This window comes from Rhea pennata, chromosome 12 (genome assembly GCF_028389875.1).
Source record: "Rhea pennata isolate bPtePen1 chromosome 12, bPtePen1.pri, whole genome shotgun sequence".
Taxonomy (NCBI): domain Eukaryota; kingdom Metazoa; phylum Chordata; class Aves; order Rheiformes; family Rheidae; genus Rhea; species Rhea pennata.
The window spans coordinates 23,919,751-23,939,501 of record NC_084674.1 but is presented as its reverse complement, the minus strand read 5'-3'; the positions used below and the strand labels follow the sequence as shown (position 1 = coordinate 23,939,501).

At 55.5% G+C, this 19,751-nt stretch overlaps 2 protein-coding genes across 9 annotated transcripts in view; both read right to left on the bottom strand.

Moving 5' to 3' along the window:
* Positions 1-209: 209 nt before the first annotated feature.
* On the bottom strand, positions 210-7,864 carry NICN1 (nicolin 1, tubulin polyglutamylase complex subunit). The gene is made up of 6 exons (XM_062585923.1): positions 7,700-7,864; positions 5,329-5,502; positions 4,577-4,690; positions 4,040-4,111; positions 981-1,085; positions 210-738 (listed from the first exon to the last, which is right to left on the bottom strand). The coding sequence occupies exons 1-6, from the start codon at positions 7,862-7,864 to the stop codon at positions 697-699; spliced, it is 672 nt and encodes a 223-aa protein (XP_062441907.1). The 3' UTR covers positions 210-696.
* A 1,130-nt stretch (positions 7,865-8,994) lies between these two features.
* DAG1 (dystroglycan 1) overlaps positions 8,995-19,751 on the bottom strand; it is a 63,402-nt gene continuing 52,645 nt past the window's right edge. For 5 of the 8 annotated variants that reach the window (XM_062585593.1, XM_062585594.1, XM_062585596.1 and 2 more), the window contains exons 3-4: positions 11,027-13,407; positions 8,995-9,904 (exon numbers count right to left, since the gene is read on the bottom strand). In XM_062585593.1, the coding sequence (XP_062441577.1) occupies positions 9,703-9,904; positions 11,027-13,407 (2,583 nt within the window). In that variant the 3' untranslated portion in view covers positions 8,995-9,702. Of the gene's footprint in view, positions 9,905-10,508; positions 13,408-19,751 lie in introns of those variants that run through there. The other 3 variants (XM_062585600.1, XR_009959674.1, XM_062585599.1) reach the window with 3 other exon arrangements.

The window sequence follows — 19,751 nt, the reverse complement described above, 5'->3', positions numbered from 1 at the left end:
CTGAAGGGGCCCCGCCGCGCAGGCAGCCCAGCCCAGCCACCGTGGGTGACCCACAGCAGCAAGGGGGAGCGGGGCCACCGGGCGAGCCGGGGCAATCCGGGACCCCCCCCACCTGCCTGTGGCCCCATAGGAGGGGGCCAGCAGCCATCCAGGTCGCCCTGGGTTTCCCAAAGAGGGGCCCCCTCAAGACACGCAGGCGCAGCCAGAGCCAAGGCAGCAGCTTTCAGTCGTGATTTAGTCTCTTACAGAGCAAGCACGGTTCTCCGAACAAAGCGGGCAGCGCGGAGGCCTGGGCCCGGCCCCCCGCCCCGTCCTCCGCTTCGTCCTGGGACGGCCCCGCGAGGCAGCAGCAGGCACAGCAGAGACAAGGCCAGGGACGGTTCCCTGGGCAGGTATGGTCGTAGAGACCGCCTCCGCCTACCCCACGGAGCAGGGTGGCCCAGAGCGACGGGATGGGACACGCTGGCAGCAAACCGCACCGAGGGCACCAGTGTAGCAAGAGGCTCAGACGGGGCTCCTGGGGAGGCAGCGCTGCTCACCACCGAGCACTAGTACAAGAGGAGTCAGGCAAAGGAACGGGCAACGCCTGGAAACAGCCCAGTGCAGGAGGGACAAAAGTGCATTTGGGAACACTGAAGTCTCTCATGTCCCCTTTGGGCCCCAGCAGCGCGGAGCAGCAGTCTCCCACCAGCCAGCTCACATGTAGGAAAGCAGGTTGATGTCGTAGCAGCCGTCCACCTGAAAGATGAAGCAACAGTCAGTCTCCATCGAGCACTGTAATGTGCTCTATCCCTTCCTCCCCAGCACCATCACTCTGGTAGGGCACCCGTGTAGCCTCAGCACTCCAAACCCTCCCACTGGAACCAGCCCCTCTGGGAGGGCTCCCCACACCCATGAGTGATGCTGTGGACTGCCATCTCCAGTCACACAGATGGCAATGGCAAGGCCAGGTCACCTAGGATCAGGGTGATGGGACTCACATCAAAGCGCCCAATGCGGGCAGCTGCCTGGCGAGCACGGATCACCTCTGTCAACACCCACATTTGCTGGACCTCCGTCGATACCTTCTCTGGATCAGGGAGTTCCTAGCAAGAAGCAGAAACGACGCAGCAAGAAGAGCAGGGTCAGAGCACTCTTAACACAACACAGCCCGGATAGAGCAGGGCTGCAACACCACGGCCAAGAACAAAGCCCCCAGCACCAGAACAGCTGGACTACCCTGACCTAAGGCAGCCAACAGGGCAGGACTTCTGTCCATCTCCCCACAGACGGTTGCCTCCTGAGCCCCACAGCTGCAGGGAGCCCCCTTCTCCTGAGCCCGAGCTGTGTGGCTGCCCTGAGAGAGCTGGGCAATCATGCCCTGGATGAAGCAGCACCTTGTTCCTGACCCAATGGTAGTTTCCCAACCCAGGGAAAGTAGAGCCATGATCTAGGAAAACAGCCACCTGGTGACTCCGGTGGCCCTGAGCTATGGCCGTCCCCAGCTCCAAAACGGCCTGTCTCTGTTGGTGAGGAGGACAAAAACTACATCATTAGCTAATGATTAAAAACCTAATCACACAGTCCAGAGTCTCTCAACAACCTCCCCCCTTCCGCACTCCTCAGGCCCTTCCAAGATCATAAGCTTTACATCAGAGGTGGCACAAAACCTCCTCTCCAGGTGCAGTCTCCCAGGGAGGGACCTACAGTCAACCAGGATTTGCAAACTCATGTGCCATTTTGCGAATCACTCCTCCAAACCAAAACATGGCAAACCAGGTCAAAGCTCTGAGCTGTGCACCCTGTTTCCCATATACCCCAACTCCTGCTCTCAGCCGCTAGCAGATACAGCAGGGCGAGGTTTCCCCCAGGGCAGCCAAGTGGCTGGTTTAACTTCAGCATCCGCCTCCTAGTCTATCAGCCATTCTGGGAGACGGGTAGAGTTGGAAGTTGCCTCATTTAAGACAGAAGGAACGAGTGGTTGACAAGGGGGCTGGGGGAGTCCTCTCACATACCACCCTGTCCAACAGCAGGGCAGGAACCAGAGCTTCAAACCCAGGAGGGCTGTACAAAAAATACTTGCTGCCATCACAGTCTAGACTGTGCCACCAAAACTGCCCTCTCATCTTCCCAGAAGCACTGCTGGCTGGGGAAGTCGTGTGAGACAACTCTTAGCTCAGGGCGTGGTTTTACGGGCAATGGAAGAAATCGGCTCAATGCATTTTAACTGCACAAAGGAGAAGTCCTTCTTCTCTCCCATCAGCAAAACCACCGCTTTCCTCTGCCCTGTTCGTGGACTTTGCTCCTGCCTGTCAGGAAGACTTGGTTGGCAGTGCTGAAAGCTGTAAACACACTCCATGGCCACAGGCGGAGGCTGTTACCTCCTTCTAATTGCATGTTGTCAGAGCTGGGCAACAGCTACAATTCACTCTTTGCCATTTGCAAACTGCCTGAGGGTGCAAAACACCCAGGAACACCAGGGAGTAGTGACACCTCCCCTGTTCCCAAGTGTCCCACCAGGTGGCTGAGCAATGCCACTTACCATTGGTCCCTCAGTGATTTTCCCCATCCCCACAGTGAAGGACAAGCAGATTTAAAGCCTGCATTGCACAACCCAGGGGAGATTTGCTTTTGTCTGAACTCTGCAAGCCACTTCCCGTAAAAGTTGGATCACTTCTGGGCTTCTCAACTCATTCCTGGTCAGGGCCTGCAGCAAAAAGGCCACAGATGGGGCAAGACACTCCACAGGAAAGTTGGTACCATGCACTGAGATCTGCCCCCCAGCATGGGGGCATTACCCACCCTGTCTTGAGCTCTGCTGAACAGCTCTCTCCTGCTTTATGCTGCCAGAACAACCACAACTCTGGCTCAGCCACAGCCTGTCTCAGTGCAAGGGTTACTCCAGGCCCCGTTCCTCCATGTTTCTGAAGGTGAAGAAAGCTCCTTCCTCCTTTTCCCTAGGGCCACTGTAGGCTATTTCCAGCCATGTGCACCACACAGTCCTCTGGAGCAGCCCTCTGGACTCCATGGTTGGGGAATCATGGAATAACTGAGACCAGAAGGTCTAACCCCACCACTCAAAGCAGGGTCAACTTAAAGCTAGAACAGGCTGTTCAGGCCCATGTCCAGCCAAGGGTTGACTTGTCTTTGAGGCTGGTGATTCCACAACACCTTCCAGACCTTGTTCCAGTGTTGGCTCACTTTCAACGTGAGGAGTTTTGTCGTGTAACAGGAATCTCCCATATCCCAACCTGTGCCACTGCTTCACCTCCTGCCGCTGTGCACCTCCATGAAGAGCCTTGCTCCATCTCCTCTATGCTCTCCCTCCAGGGAGTTGCAGATGACAATACAATCCCCCTTCATCTTCCCCTCTCCAGGCTGAATGAACCCGGTTCTCCCAGCCTCCTCTTATACACCATGTGCTTTTCCTTTGGATCAGTGCTTCCTAGTGCCTGTGCTTGCAGAGCCTCTCTACCCTTCATTCATCCCACATATTGTCTCCCAATTTTTTTCCTTGTTCTGCATGCTTCTTTTCTTCCCCCTCCTCCCCTTGTACATGCTGAACCAAGATTGCCCACGGCACATCATTCGAATGCTGGTCGGGCTTGCCTTCACCTCCATGGTCACTTATCCCTTCTTAGGGCACTTTGGTGCAACCAGATCACACCTTACACGCCCGCTGCCCTGGTGTGAATCAGGAAAGCCAAACGCCACCACCATCCTGCCTGCTCCTTGCAGGCCCCAGAAACATACACAAGCCCAGGATTTGACTGGTCCTTTTTCCCACAGCACAAAGCTCTGAGCGCTTCCTGGGGACAGCTTCTTCTTTTGAGCTGGGATGCTCCACAGGGGCAGCCGGTTTCTGGCTGGAAAGGGCAGACGAGCACAGTGTGTGAGCGTTAGCTGCTGCTGTGCTGCTACTCGTCCTCTGGAGTGTACGGCCACGTACACTGGCCATGGTCCTGGGCTCCACACCCTCCCACCCAAACAGCATGCAAGAGGTGTTTGCTCCCACAGCCAGAGCTCTCCTTCCCTGGTAATACCTTAACAGACTACTCACCCCATGCAGGTTGGCTGGCTGCTCCAGAGGAGTCAGCTGGGAGAGCCAGGAGGGAAAATCTTTCTCTGGACTCTGGAACAGATTGAAAGGATGACACAAGCACTCACCCCAATCCCACCACCATCCCTCACACCAGTGGTGCTGCAGTCTGGATTGCTCCAGTGTTTACAACTGAGGCTTGGGTGTCAGCAAACCTCAGCTCAGTCCACCTGCTCAAACAGACATGCGTTGTTCACACTAGCAGGACCCAGGGCTGGGCAGCACAATCCCACTCCCAGGTCCTGGAGCACACCAGGGAACAAGGGGACCCCAAGCAGACTAATGATGGACAAGGCCTCAAGCAGCCTGAACCCTGGAAAGCTCACTCAGCTCTGCATCAAGCAGCACTGCTGACCTGCACAGGGCCCGAGATGTCTAGAAGGAATGTAGTTATTGAAGCTGTGTCACCCGTTGCACAACTGGGGACAGTGACCTGCCTCAGACCACTCTCCCCATGTTAGGGAGGAAGCACAGAGCAAACCACCAGCACCCAGTCACCTTCTGGTTGAGGGGATAAATCTGCAGCTCCTCAATGGTGAAATGGACCCAGACTGGTGACGGCTGCCGCAGGATGAATCGCACTGCTGTCACCTGGTCAACGTCACAGAGCATCTGCTGAGACAAGGACAAGGTGAAAGCTGTCACTGCCAAGGACTGGGCTGGAGCACGCAGCACAGAGTGGCTCGGGAACGTCCAGGCCACTGCCTGCTCTGAGACAGCTTTTGGGATTCACTCCAAAAAGAATGGATAAATAAATAAATCACATGCTAGAGTCTTTTGAATAAGGCAACCAAGATAAATATCACCCTACTGTGGTTGTCTGAGCAGAACCAGGCAGGGGTCCACACAGAACCACCACAGAGCATCCTAACGCACAGAGGAGAGACGGCAGCCTTTGGCTGGCAGCACGAGGAGGAGGCGCACGCCTGGGTGGCACCAGGGGACCCACCCACAGCTGGTGCAGAGGTACGGCAGGGAGCAACCCCGCTGGCACGCCTCGCAGTGCCATCCCGCAGACCGGAAACCAGCGGGCCCCATTACAGGGGCCACGTGCAGAGTGGAGGGAGCACCCCCTGAGGCTGAGCACGCAGTGCCACAGTCCTCCCCTTGACGGTATCTCTTTCCCTGGCTCCATCCAGAGCCTGCAGCCCCTGCGGGCTTTGCGGTGTGAAGCCCAGGGCTGGCTGGGGAGGAAGGTGGGCTTTGGGAGCAGGACACCCCCATGGCTGCTTCAAGGCCAGGGGACCCACCTGGTGCCGGAAGAGGGAAAAGTAGTCCTGGGAGCCCTGCTCGGTGTGCGGGCTGGGCATGAGGCAGTAGTCGCGGAGGCAGGTGACCCACTTGCGGGAGCCCTCGGCGCCAGCGCGCTGCACCCGCACGCTCAGGAAAGCCGTGTAGAAGTTCCTGAACACGATCTCCTGCAGCTGGGGGGGGAGGCGGCGCATCCAGGCAGGGTCAGCGCGCCCGTGCTGGGCCCAGCATGGGTGCCACCCCACCCCGGTACTGGTACCGGCCCTGCCTGCAGCTGGGCCAGCAACTCCCGCACCACCTCCAGCGTCTCCCCACACCTGACACGGGGCCCGCACCCACACCAGCGTCTCCCCACACCCAGTATGGGGCACGCACCCACACCAGCATCTCCCCCCACACCTGATACGGGGCCCACACCCACACCAGCATCTCCCTCCACACCCGATACGGGGCGCGCACCCACACCAGCATCTCCCCCCAACCCGACACGGGGCCCGCACCCACACCAGCATCTCCCCCCCCAACCCAACACGGGGCCCGCACCCACACCAGCATCTCCCCCCAACCCAAACCAAGCATCTCCCCCCAACTCGATACGGGGCCCGCACCCACACCAGCATCTCCCCCCCCAACCCCACACGGGGCCCGCACCCACACCAGCATCTCCCCCCAACCTGACACGGGGCCCGCACCCACACCAGCATCTCCCCCCCCCAACCCGACACGGGGCCCGCGCCCACACCAGCATCTCCCTCCCCAACCCGACATGGGGCCCGCGCCCACACCAGCATCTCCCCCCCCAACCCCACACGGGGCCCACACCCACACCAGCATCTCCCCCCACACCCGATACAGGGCGCGCACCCACACCAGCATCTCCCCCCAACCCAACACGGGGCCCGCGCCCACACCAGCATCTCCCCCCACCAACCCGACACGGGGCCCGCACCCACACCAGCATCTCCCCCCCCAACCCCACACGGGGCCCACACCCACACCAGCATCTCCCCCCCCCAACCCCACACGGGGCCCACACCCACACCAGCATCTCCCCCCCCAACCCGATACGGGGCCCACACCCACACCAGCATCTCCCCCCCCAACCCGACACGGGGCCCGCGCCCACACCAGCATCTCTCCCCCCCAACCCGACACGGGGCCCGCGCCCACACCAGCATCTCCCCCCCCAACCCCACACGGGGCCCGCACCCACACCAGCATCTCCCCCCCCAACCCCACACGGGGCCCACACCCACACCAGCATCTCCCCCCCCAACCCGATACGGGGCCCACACCCACACCAGCATCTCCCCCCAACCCAACACGGGGCCCGCACCCACACCAGCATCTCCTCCCCCCCCCAACCCGACACGGGGCCCGCACCCACACCAGCATCTCCCCCCCCAACCCGACACGGGGCCCGCGCCCACACCTGCATCTCCCTCCCCAACCCCACACGGGGCCCGCGCCCACACCAGCATCTCCCCCCAACCCGATACAGGGCCCACACCCATACCAAGCATCTCCCCCTAACTCGATACGTGGCCCGCACCCACACCAGCATCTCCCCCCCCAACCCCACACGGGGCCCGCACCCACACCAGCATCTCCTCCCCCCCCCAACCCGACACGGGGCCCGCACCCACACCAGCATCTCCTCCCCCCCCCCAACCCGACACGGGGCCCGCGCCCACACCAGCATCTCCCCCCCCAACCCCACACGGGGCCCGCGCCCACACCAGCATCTCCCCCCCAACCCGACACGGGGCCCGCACCCACACCAGCATCTCCTCCCCCCCCCCAACCCGACACGGGGCCCGCACCCACACCAGCATCTCCCCCCCCAACCCGACACGGGGCCCGCGCCCACACCAGCATCTCCCCCCAACCCGACACGGGGCCCGCACCCACACCAGCATCTCCTCCCCCCCCCAACCCGACACGGGGCCCGCGCCCACACCAGCATCTCCCCCCCCAACCCCACACGGGGCCCGCGCCCACACCAGCATCTCCCTCCCCAACCCGACACAGGGCCCGCGCCCACACCAGCATCTCCCCCCCCAACCCGACACGGGGCCCGCACCCACACCAGCATCTCCCCCCCCAACCCGACACGGGGCCCGCACCCACACCAGCATCTCCCCCCCCAACCCGATACGGGGCCCGCGCCCACACCAGCATCTCCCCCCCCAACCCGACACGGGGCCCGCGCCCACACCAGCATCTCCCCCCCAACCCGACACGGGGCCCGCGCCCACACCAGCAGCCCCCCACGGCGTTACCGGGCCCGCTGCGCCCCCACTATATCCCCTCCCCGGCAGCGGTCAGCAGGCCCCCGGCGGCGAGGCGGCGCAGCCCGGCCGCACTCACGTCGGCAGCGCCGCCGCGGGGGAAGCGGAGGTCGATGACAGCGACGCCGGGCCGCGCCACGTCGGCGCCGCCGCCCAGCTGGAGCGCGGTAGCGGCGCGGGCGGCGCAGGGCAGCGGGGCGCGGGCGGTGCCGCTGGGCGCCCCCGGCCCCGCCACTCCCGACATGGCGCCGCCGCCCGCCGCTCCCGGACGGCGCGGGGCGATGGCGTCACGGCGCTGCGGGCGGCGCGGCGCGATGGCGTCACGGCGCCGCGGGCCGCCCCCCCCCTTGACGCGGCGCCCCGCCCCCCGGAAGCGGGCGTGCCCGCGGCGCGCGCTCCGGCCGGCGACGGGAGCCGCCGCGCGCGTGCGCGCCGCCGCCAGGGGTCGCCCTGCCCCGCCCCGCGTCAGGCACAGGTCACCCCCGCGGGTCATAGGTCACGCCCGGGGGTCACGGCAGTCTGGGGTGACAGGCCACACTCCAGGGCCTAGGTCACGTGTTGGGGTCACAAAGCAAGGTCACGGTTGATGCACTGGGGTCAGATCACTGGGGTCACATCGCACCTGCAAGGCCAGGGTCACACCCAGGGGTCAGAGGTCAGTGCCGGGGTCGGAGGTCAGCATGGGGGCAGCGGTGCACAGGCCTGTAAAGAGCACCGGGGGGGGGGGGCACATGGGGGCAGAGGGCTCCGGCCACGCTAGCAAGACTCGGTGCCCAGAAGAGCCCGGCAGCAACAGGACGTGGGCGCCCCCCGGCCCGGCAGCGCCTCCGCCGACCACCCTCAACCTTCCCCTCTCCCCAGCATCCGAATCGGCCCCTTCGCGGATTCGGGAAACGAGTGTCCTGAGAAGGGGGTTAAACGAACCGGGAGCCGCGGCCCGGATCCCTCCCCCCCCCGGATCCCGGCCGGCCTCGCCGGGGGGGGCCGAGCGCCCCTTTCCCGCGACGCTCTCAACGCAGGCAGGGTTGTAGTAAAGTACACGGGTTTATTTAGTCGATATGTTTCTTTACAGAATGCGGAAAGAACACATCCGGAAAATAATTGTATACGGAAATAAAAACAGCAGTGGTTGGTGAACACTTTAATACGTGATTCTCTCAACAGCACGGTGTCCAGTGGCGTAAATAAAGAGCTCTGGCGCTGCGGGGAAGGCGGCCGCCGAGAACGCCTTTGCCATTGCTATTCCGTTCACTGCCCCTTCGCCTCCGGTTTCCATGGGGACGCGCGGGCCCCGGCCTGGCGTGCTGCGCGCCTGCGCCCCGCCAGCGCCGGGCGGCCCGGCCGCCGCGAGGGCCGGCAGCTCCTCGCCCCCCGCTCCGGCGCGGCCGCACCGCAACGGGGGCCGCCGAGGCCCGCGGCCGCCCCCGCTCCCCACCCGCCAGCTCGCGCCGGCGGCGAGAAACCACCCCAGCGAGGAGGAGGCGAAGGTCCGTCCGTCCGTCCGTCACCCGGCGCGCGCCCGGCAGCACCGGCGCGCAAACGCGCTTTACGGAACGGTCAATATGGCTTGAAGCGTCTGCTTGGTGCGGAAAGCGAGCGCCGGGGCGTGCGCAGCCCCAGCGCCGGCGCCGCCGCCTTATTGCAAAGGGTTTTTCCCTCCCTCTCAAGAAAAAGGTACCCAAAATAGTTCTCAAACGGTCAGAGAGAAATGCATGCTTAAAACGATTTAGTCCGAAGGAGAAATTATTAAAAAAAGAAAAAAAAAAAAGGAAAAAGAAATGAAATAAAGCAAGAGGCAGCCATCGGGGCTGCCGGCACCTCGCGGAAGATAGGTGCTTTTAAGAAGGCGAGAGACCGAACCACGGCTCTAATATTTATCGACAACAATGAGAGACAAACTCAATGTGAGCAAAGCAGTCAGTCCCTCTGAGTTGATGCTAAGAAGCTAAGCTCATACAAACTGCTGTCAGCGTTACCATTTTTTAATTCTTTTTTTTTTAATAAAACAGTTTGAGGCTGTATCAAAAATTTAGTAAAAAATTAGATTTGAGAGTTCACTGATTTTTTTTTTTTTTTTGACTATTAACTATTTCTGGCGCTTTTTTTTTTTTCTTTTTTTTTCCTTTCTCTTTTTCCAACAGCCAGACGGCTTCGCCCACATCTGTGCGCAGAGCAGACCTGGAGGAAGTCCGCAGCCCAGGGTGGTTGGGAGAGCCAGGGGCAGGCAAGGGGCTGTTCCCGTATGACACTCAAAGAGGAGTCAAAGCGAAGAGATGGCACTGCGCTACGGAAAAAAAAAAAATATATATATATATATATATATATCCCATCATCGCCAAAACACCTCGTGGGGAGCTTTTTTTAAAAAAAGAAAAAGAAAAAAAGAAAATAAAAAAGGAAAAACCCACCCAAACCCATTGCAACCTTCACTGTTGATTGAAAGGGAGAAGCCGGTGCAGCGCGGAGCCTGTGTCTGGCCACTGGCAGTGCCCGGCGCCGCTCGCGCAGCCTCCTCCGAGCTGCTCTCCCCAAGCGCCACGCTGCCCGCGGGACAGCGAGAGCGTCTCGAGACGCAGGCAAGCTGCCCCTACGTCTAGCAGAAGGTACCCCACCAACCCGGTCTGACTATAAACTGATGGCTGTTTTATGATGCATGAGACAAATAGGATTAAAACAACAACAAAAAAAAATTTAAGAGAAAAAAAAAAAAAAAGAAAAGAAACCAACCTCCCCCCCCCCACCAACAGTCTGTCCTCTAGGTCCACCCTATAACTAGGCCTGAAACACCCCTGGAGCTTTATTTTTAGCGTAGCACTTCCCTCCATTGTCCCCAAAACTATACATACAAGTTTAGGTAAACAGCAGATTAAATGTAAAAACTTAAAACGTTGACTTGAGAAAGTCCCTTGAATTTAATTATTTTTAGGCTACCTCTCATGTTACGTCCTGTAGCTAGACACACGTGAATAGAAAAAAAACAAAAAAAACCCAAAAAAACAGTACAGTTAGTGTTAAAGGCAAACAGCGGAGACCCAGAGTGCTACCCCAGTGCTGCCTGCTCGTCCGTCCCTCCCTCCGTCACCCTCCGCACCGGTCCCCGGCCGCATCGAGAAGCCTGCCGCCAGAAATACGGTTTTGAGCCAAGATTTTTTTTTTCTATGAATAAAATAAAATAAAAGCTTGTTAGGCAAAAATAAAACAAGTGTCCCCCAGGTTCCACAAGCACTCCGGTGTAAGTGGACGCAACCGGACGGGGGCCTGCTCGGGAGCGGCCTGGGATTTCAAGTGTCGGTTCCTGATTGGCGAGGGGGCTGCAGGCCCACGGACAGCACTGGTGTGGAACTAGAGGCCCCTTCTCCACCGAGAGTCTCCCATTTGTTAAGGGGGGACATAGGGCGGTGGGGACCTGTAAGGGGTCATGTTCTTCGGGCGGGAGCCTTTCCCCTCCATGGGTGCAGTGAAGGGTGGGGGTGGCTGGTAGGGCGGCGCATTGGGGTCCTCGTCGCGCAGTGGCGTGTACTCCCCGATGGTGTCCTGGTTGAGCGGCGTGGTCTCCGGCATGCTCTGGTTGGGGTATTCGGGAGGGGGCAGCGGGGCTTTCTCCTCCTGGAGGATGAGGGGCATGCTGGAAGATGGTGGAGGCTTGGAGTCATCCAGCTCATCAGCAAAGATGATGGGCACACCTTTCTTTATGAAGGTGGCCTGGTCTTCGATGGTGAGCTTCCCTTTCCTCTTCTTGCGGTAGCAGATCATGGCAATGATGCCAGCCACAAGGAGGATGGCCGCCACCACCACGGCGGGGATGACGGTGTGCAGGTACACATCGTCCTCACTGCTCTTCTCAGGGTCTTTGCCAGCTGCCACTGTCGGCGCCACCTCTGAGATCACCCTCCCGTCCTTCGTCACGGGGATAAACTGGATGTGCCTGCAGCTGCCAGAGCCAACAACCGACACATTCAAAGGCTTGAACTCGGGCTGTAAGACGTTTGTGAAAACTGGGCTCGGGCTACCAGTGTCATCTGCAATTCTTTTGCTCAAAGTCCGGATTTGCTCCCGGGGACAGGGGTCAAGGGGCAGGGTGTTGTTTGTCCATTCCACTATGATGGAGCCTCTAGCGATGTCCTGCACGGTGATGGTGCTGCTGTTTCTGTCACCAAATGCCAGAGCCAGCTTCTTCACCAGCATAATCTTCTTATTGATGTCATTCACCACCGTGTTGTGGTCTCCTTCCAGCCTAGCTTTGAACTTCACCGGAGACTTGTCCCCATGCGGCCGTTTGTGCACATGGATTTCAAAAGCATCCACAGCAAAAAGTCCACCTTTGTCAGTTGCGTACATGAAATACTCGTGTTTCCCTATGTGGTTATGGTCTGGCATGCCGTACATGAGCTGACTGGTGCTGTTGAACTGGACCCACGAATTCTCCTCTATCATTTGCTGTTCTTTCAGCTTTAGCGTCAGCTGCAGTTTGTCAGTGGTGGTATCCTCCTTGTCATAGAAGGTATCAGATGGTATTTTAACCTCAAAGTAAGTGCCCTCCCACGCATCAACCCTGTCAATATGGTTCGTCAGCTTGGGTGGCTCATTTGGCTCCCATGGCCGAGGAATCCCACTAGCTGTGGTGCGTACACGGGTCGGCGGGGAGGCGGTTGTCAACTTAGTGATCGGGGATCTCGTTGTGCTAGGAGGCTTTGTAGGCCGTGGGGTTTTAGGTCTTCGAGTAGGTCTTCGTGTTGTCGCCGTAGAAGAATCCGTTGTGGATGGGGTGGCTGGTTTCAGAGTGGAGACTCTTGGTTTCTTGGTGGTGGTTGTAGGAGGTGTAATCACAGCAGTGGGCTCTACGAAACCGGGCATGGTGGGGCGAATAGGCACAGAGGCTGTGCCGGTGGCTTCTACCACTTTGGTGGGCTGGATCGGTCCCAGAGTGGGCGTCTGGACTATCGGGCCCCTTGTTCTGATGGTGACAGTAGGCTTCCTGGGCAGTGGTATGGGCTCCCTGACCGGAGGAGCTGTCGTTTCTGTGGGAGGTGCAATGGCAGGTGATGTCGGAGTAGGGACGATCCTTGTTGGTGGTTCTTGGGCAGCGGTGGTGGGTGGTCCGATCGCAGTCAAAGGTGTAGGGGTCGCGTTGATCTGCCGCCGCATCCTCTTTGGAAGGTGAGGTTTCTTGTTAGCAATGTGCCAGCCAACAACAGGGTAGCCAAGGTGGGCAGACATGGTCCCTTCTTTAGCTGGTGCCTCGACATTGCTGATGTTGGGAACACTGTTTTGGCTCAGAGAACATCCCAGTTTCCATGAGAGTAAGGCCCCATTTTCTACCACCTTCTTTGCATTTCCTGGTCCTGCCATGAAGGCAGACATGTCAAAGAGTCTGTTATTTACAACAGGAACCAACTTCATGTTATGAAGTTCCACCTCTGAGAAGCTTCTCATTCTGTTTAAAAGTTCAATTCTCTGCTTTGGTGTCATTTTTGTTAAGTCAGCATCCAAAATGACAGTCAGGATAGTGACTGGCTCTTCCGCACTACACACAAACGGTGCTGCATCACCCATATCTTGGACAGCCATGCGCACGGACTGAGGCTCGTTGTGGTCTTCTTGGTGGACCTCAATGGAGAACACATTTGCTGTCTGTGGCACATGACTCCCATTCGGGAAGAGCTGCAGCGTGGTCACCGAGATGTAGTGGACGCCCTTGTCCGTGTCAAGGGGCAGGCCTTCCAGAGAGCTGCTCTCCGCGTTCCAGTGTAACCATGAAGGCAAAGAATCCTTCCCAGCTTCAGATATCTACCAAATACAAGAGATATAAGAAGGTGATTTTAGCAGTAGGGCATTAGGACTGAGTCTACTGGCAACAACATTAAGCTTAAAGGATCCCCCCCCAAAAAAAAAAAAAAAAAAAAAAGAATCTGAAGCGTAACAACTGAGGAAGGAACATCCCAGCCAGAACAGGGCAGTGCATCTCTGTCTGGTGACAAAGCCTGCTTTTGTTATGGGCTCCTGTCCCAAAAAGCTTAAGAAGCCCAGTAAGAAGAGTAAACCAACGCAGCCAGAGAAGTTCTGCAAAGGCCTTTTGCCTGCAGGGTGCCAGCTCTCCAGCACTTGTTGCACAACTACTACTACTACAAGCGATTAATTTTCTCTGAGGGTAGGAGGGCAATTTAAGACCTAGGGACAGCTATGAAGCTGCGGGTGAAGTTACATGATACAGCCAAGCTGATCTAACAACTCAGCACTGCTGAGAAGGGCTGCACTCCTCCCTCTTCTTTCTCTCCTACCCCCTCCCATCCTATTTCCTTCCTCGCCTTACTACACTTTGCAAATGAATGCACCCTAACAGCTTGTCAAAATGCATGCTTTCTGTTAATTTTCTGCTGGCTATTGGACTGAATTAGCTCAGGAAAGGTCAAGAACAGGCCAGGTTGGTACCCAGAAGAGGGCCAAAGGAGACAGCTGGGGGTAGTGACCAGTTAGCAAAGTCCTTCAAGCAGCACCACGTAATTTTGATTCTCTTTTCTAGGCACCATACATGCCTTAAAAGTCTCCTCCTTTCTGGGGTCCCCTACAGACTAGCAAGAATTCCTCACAGAAAATGGTTTATTGAAGATTTCTTTGAAGGAAGCTGCAGTGAATCTGCTCAACCTCAGCCTCCCTCCTCTTAGGGCAATCTCCACGGTCGAGCTGCCAAGGCTGCAATTCCACAAAGCCAAAGCTGCTCTGAGCTGGCACAGTTGCGTTGTGCTTCATCTCTCACATCCGGGCCAGGGCTCGCTTGCCTTTCCCAAGAGCCAAGCCTGCCAAGCTGGAAAGGAAAGCTTCCACCAGTCTAGGGTGTGGGAACAGCTCCCACAGGGTCCAGGCAAGCCTCAGTGAGGTGGCAGGAGGAGGTGATGGTGGGGACACCACTGTAGCTGCCCACATCTGGAGCGTTTAAAGCTCTGAAGATGAAGTACAAAACTATAGCTCAGTGTCCCTCGCCTCTTTGTAGCTTATCAGCGCTCAAAAAGAAGAAACAAATTTCTAAAGAGCTGCACAACCGTTTGAGGAATGGCAAACCGAGGGCCTAAGGCAGGCAGCAAACATTTCCGTTTAGTCAGCCCAGGGCACGTGGCACCTCACACCCCAGCAGCAGGGCCACAACAGCCAGCACAGGCAGGCAGGGACAGAGGCACGGACTAGTGCTGAGGAATCATACCCTCAGGACTCAAACGGGCTATTTAACTACATGCTTAAGGTCAACAGCAAGATCTTATTTTTATTTTTTTTTTTTTTTAAAAAAAAGAAAAGTGATTAGTGGCACGGATGAGTGGAAGCTGATTCGAGAACAAAAGCCTTTTCTTGGGATTCTGCAGTCTAACTGAAGGAGGAACATAAGCAAAGCTGGGATTTCAATATGCTGAAGAGGAGGAGCGAGTCAGAGGTAACTTCATCAGCTGCCTCCTCTTCTCAATTTATTCATTTGTTTTCCACTGGGTTTTCACCATCACCTTTCTGAGCCCACCTTCTTGCTTTGACCACATGTCACCTTCTCAGTAAGCATAAGTTCAGCTGCCCTCCAAAAGGTCTCCTGGCCCTTTTGCTCATCTAGAGAAGGCCCAGCTTTACTCTGAAATGTCAGCCAGCAAGTCGGCATGTCTCGTTCTGCTGGCTGCCGCACGTTACAAGGCCTCTGCTTTCCCCAGAGCCATTTGTCACCCGCACAGCTGACAGCCTGAAAACCTGCCAAGCCGCTCGCCTCCCCACCGTGCAAGGGAAAGCCATACTTGCCCATTCCTGGGGTGTTCCTGCCTGCTGCTGTAGGGCTGAAGTAAGCAGTGGCACTTATCTGCCCCGGGCCATAACTGAGGGCAGGCATGTACATCCCAAGCCTCTCCAGGTCTCAGCAGCTGTCAACTCCACTACAGTTTCTCGTTGACCACACGCCACATGGGAGCTGCTCACACTACAAGGTGGAAGCGGGCAACACTGCCCATGCAGCTGAATCTGCTGCTTCGCTGGGATGGCCCTCCTGTACATGCCCCAAAGTAACTTGAGCCTCACTGCAAAGTGAGCTCAGAGCCATTTCTAAAGCTCTTCCCTGTTAACTCACTGCTGCTTCTCCCAACTAATCCCACAGGGCGAGAGTTGGAGGCAGGAGGGAAACCAGTTTGCAGGACCTCATGCACAGTCTGCCGCAGCTGTGCTTTCCGCAGTTCACTAGGATGCACTTCCCGACATGCAGAAGAAAGTTTTTTGGGCACCAGGGAGCCACGTTTAGCAGCCGGGACTGACAAACCCTGAGGACTTGCTACAACTCACAGCAAGCCAGGGCTACCCACATGGCAGGTACAGCACTTTAACATCCCCATCCATCTAGGAAGTTCCATCCTAGAGTTCAGTGAGAAATGCTGACAAATTATGCAAAGCTTTGGTTGCTTCTGTTTTGCTTTTAAATAGCCACATGAGAGAGCAAGTGCTTTCTACAGTGCAAGAGGCCTCCACAGCCTGATGCATTTGGGTCTTCCAACCTGGAAGAGGCTTGCTGCAGTCCAGTGCAGAGCTGTGATTACACTCTGCTCATGAAAGGGTGTTTTAGTTGCTCTGCAATTCCTTAAAGCTCATACATATTTCATAATTTATCTGAATGCAAAGCTGGACAAGGAGCTTCATAACATAACTTGACTCGCACGAGTGCCCTTGTGGTCTGACAGCAGATAAAGAGATGGGCTGGACTTACTGGAGCTGTCGAACTGCAGGTCCCTGTTCTGAAAAGCCCCTAGGATGTACAAAATAAAAGCGAGTGTAATACTTTAGGGCTTGGTAGATTGTGAGTTGGAAGATGGACTTCTCAGTATCTTCCCCCACCCCCTCCAAGTACAGGCAAGATCTAGGCAGCATAACAGCTATATTAAAGGCACTCCACAAGGACTCACAGACCTGCACCAAGCCCAAGTGACTCAGGTCACTTCCCTGGCTGCTCTTGCAGTTCTCATCTGCAAAGAAAAAAGCCTCTACTTCAAAAGGGTGGGGAGAAACAACAACGAACAGGATTGTTCACTGTCCGCACAGTAACACTGAGGAGAAAGAGGCAACGAGCTGGAAATCTGAGACCGGTCTTAGGTTTTGGTACGACTCTGGAGCATCTTTCTGCTGCAATCAGCAGGAGAAAGTCTTCCGAGCTGCGTGGATGTGTGAAACGTGTTCCAGGAAGCAGCAGGCACAAGGCAAGGGAGGTCTCCTGGATCTGAGAGGTCCCTTCCAGGGCCGCGGTCTCCCTCACAATACTGCCCTGTGTGTGCATAGCTGCAGGGAAAACTGCCAGGCAGGCCCTGCACTCACTCCTCTGCGCTCTTCCATGTCAGTGGTGCCCCCATTCCCCGGCTGCAGGCTCTGGCATGCTGACACTAGTCACTGAAGGGTCAAACACACACAGCTCTGTTAGGATGCATCAGCAAGGGCAACGAGGGACCCCAAAGTCTTTTGGTGAGAGCAGCACTGGAAAGCTTTTTGTGCAAGAGCAGCAGAGGGTTTCAGCCACCACTGCACAGATTTTCCTCTCCACTCTCCAGGCAGCACGCTTATTCTTCTCATCTGCAAAGAATCAGCCCCATTTTCTGCCAGCCTGGACAAGCTGGAGAGTACACCATGAGACACATGTTTGGTAGCAGTTTACAGAGCAGAGTCTAAAGCTGTTAGGACATCTCTAGCCCATACCTCCTAAGAAGCAATACTGAAAAGTAGAAAATGGAGATTTTTGGTTACAATTGATGTAGAAAGCTGTACCATGGGGGTCTACACGCTGTATTATCTCACCCAAACCAAGAGCCTTTAGCTGAGCTTTGCTGCTTACCCCTTTGTCAGGCAGAAAAGTTTTTGGCAACGTTACTTGCTGCTTCCACCCCTCCCCGCAGCAAGAACAGAAGCTGCTTTTGCCTCAACCAGTCGAAAGGAGAACAGAAGCCTTCACCTGAGAGCGGCATGCTGAATCAACCCGCTTACTGCAAGAACAAAGGACCAAACTGTTCCTTGTTGGGCATTTCTCCATGAAAGAGGACAAATGCAGAGTGTCTTCTTGCCCAGTCAGAAGCTTGCATTTGTGCCCTTTCTCAAAAAAAATTCATAGCACACTCTAAAAATTATTGAGGTGTCGGCACAGTGTCTATTACATATTAGAATTTAAATTAACAGGAGCTGGACTGTGCCACTGTCACCTCACGCCAAAAATTTGCCACTAACCTGCCTGCAGGAGAACAGGTACCTGCCCGCAGGAGAGGAGGAAGGACAAGGCTGCACAGGGCTCAGCACAAGTCAGGAGCACAACCATAAGCAGTCGAGAGAAAGCCACCACTTTACTGAGGTTTACACAATCAAGAAGGATAAAAATCTTAGTAGTGGTTAAATGCATGCTAAAAAGTGTAATTAAAGGCTATGCTTGGAATAACTTCTTTTTTGCCCTCTGCAAGAGCCTTTAATTACAGGATCACGTACTCAGGAGTGTTCCTGTGATCCAGGCTTTGCTGCTGCTGTCTTCCTCGCTAAGTGCACTACAGGAGTCAAGCAGGAGACGTAAGACAAATCCTACCTTTCTAGACACACAGTGCAAGATGTGTGTTTCCGCAGTCAGGTGTGCTCCTAACATGTATGGTTGATAACCAACAAATGGTAACTTAGGAACTGTGGCCATACTTATGTGCAAAACAGGCAGCAGGACAGGCCGGTGCGAACGTATCTGCTTTGAAAACCCTTTTAACATAGACCTTCTTCCAGTGCGTGGGCATCAGTCTGGGATTTAGCCATACACAGGTTTTGAGTAGAAACCAGAACGCAGGGCCGCACCTCGCACAGCCCAGAACACTGAAAGAGCAGGAAAAGGTCTGGTCTTCTTTTTGGTTTGTAGATCATAACAGCCATCCGCTTCAAGGAAGACTAGGTCAGTGAATGAGTACCTCCTTATAGCTACAGGGATCTTGAAAGTGAAGGCCAAAGGCTAGTAGATACTAGCCTCCTGCTTTTCTTGAAGTATATTTAATGAAAAGCATCCCTAGGCATCTTCCAACAGTCATTCTTGAAGACAGGACACCGGGCTAGAATCTGATCTGACTCAGCATGGTTCTTACCTTGTTAAAAACCAGTGCTAGATGATGAACAGACAGATTCAGAAGTGGACAGATTCAGATGAAAAATAAAGCTCTTCCAAACAACAAAACCAGGGCAGACAATCACCTACTGGGACAGCTTGTTCTAGCAGGGAAGCGATGACTCCCAGACATTCAGAAAACCACTTAAACTTGTTTCAAGAAGAGCTGAACTAGTTCAGCTGTCTTCAATCTGTGAAAATATATGGACTGTTTGTAAGGGTTCTGCAAAAGGCAATTAATATAATCAAATTTACATGTATTACACATATGAACCCCATGAAGGTGTCTGTGCCTCCCCTGGGAAATTTTGGGGACATCCACTATAGCCACTGCTCTGCTTTGAGCACAGTTATTGCACTGTCAGCAAAAATTCATCCAAGCAAGCATTACAAAGGAAGAGCCCCACAAGATTAGACTAGATAATCAAAGCAGTTATTCCGGCCTTACAGCCTCTCAGGTTGAAAAAAAAAAAAAAAGAAAAAAAATACTTCTTCACAAGTGAATGCTAGCCATCAGAGACCTTTGCTTGGGTCCATCCCGGTCACAGTTGTTCCTGGTAAGATATTTTGATGTTAAGCCTGGCCCACTCTGCTTTCTCTGAGGTGTCTGTGGCAATATGAAGCAGAGGGCAGAGTCCTGGACTCTTATTTCTTTCAAATATTGCCTCAAACAGTATTTGTTAAGGCTACACATAGTTAATGATTTGAGATCTCTAGTTTTCATGTTAAAGCTTTTCCAGTTTTCTATGTACACAATAAATATCAGCCTTAAGTTTAAAGCCCTGCCATTTTCCTCAAGGGGTCTGGTTTCAAAATATCTCCTCTGTTGCTCAAGAAGAAAGGCTGTCTGTGTTCCTATTATTTGAGATAATTGTAAATGAATACTTATCAGCTAAAGATTACACAAGCCTGGCAGTGTATTGAAGACCATTATGAAATTAGCCATGTTTGCAATTTTAAATCCATACAGTGGTCTGGCTGGTTTTGAAGACCCTGTTCACAAAGTCCTTTTAGA

Bases quoted from the DNA above. Each gene is read 5' to 3' on its own strand.
- NICN1 (XM_062585923.1), bottom strand. From the start codon at position 7,864: ATGTCGGGAGTGGCGGGGCCGGGGGCGCCCAGCGGCACCGCCCGCGCC. The intron at 4,691-5,328 runs GTGGGTCCCCTG...TTGTCTCAGCAG, and splicing joins TTTCCCTCTTCCGGCACCAG to ATGCTCTGTGACGTTGACCA. The intron at 4,112-4,576 runs GTGACTGGGTGC...AATCTGTTCCAG, and splicing joins TTTATCCCCTCAACCAGAAG to AGTCCAGAGAAAGATTTTCC.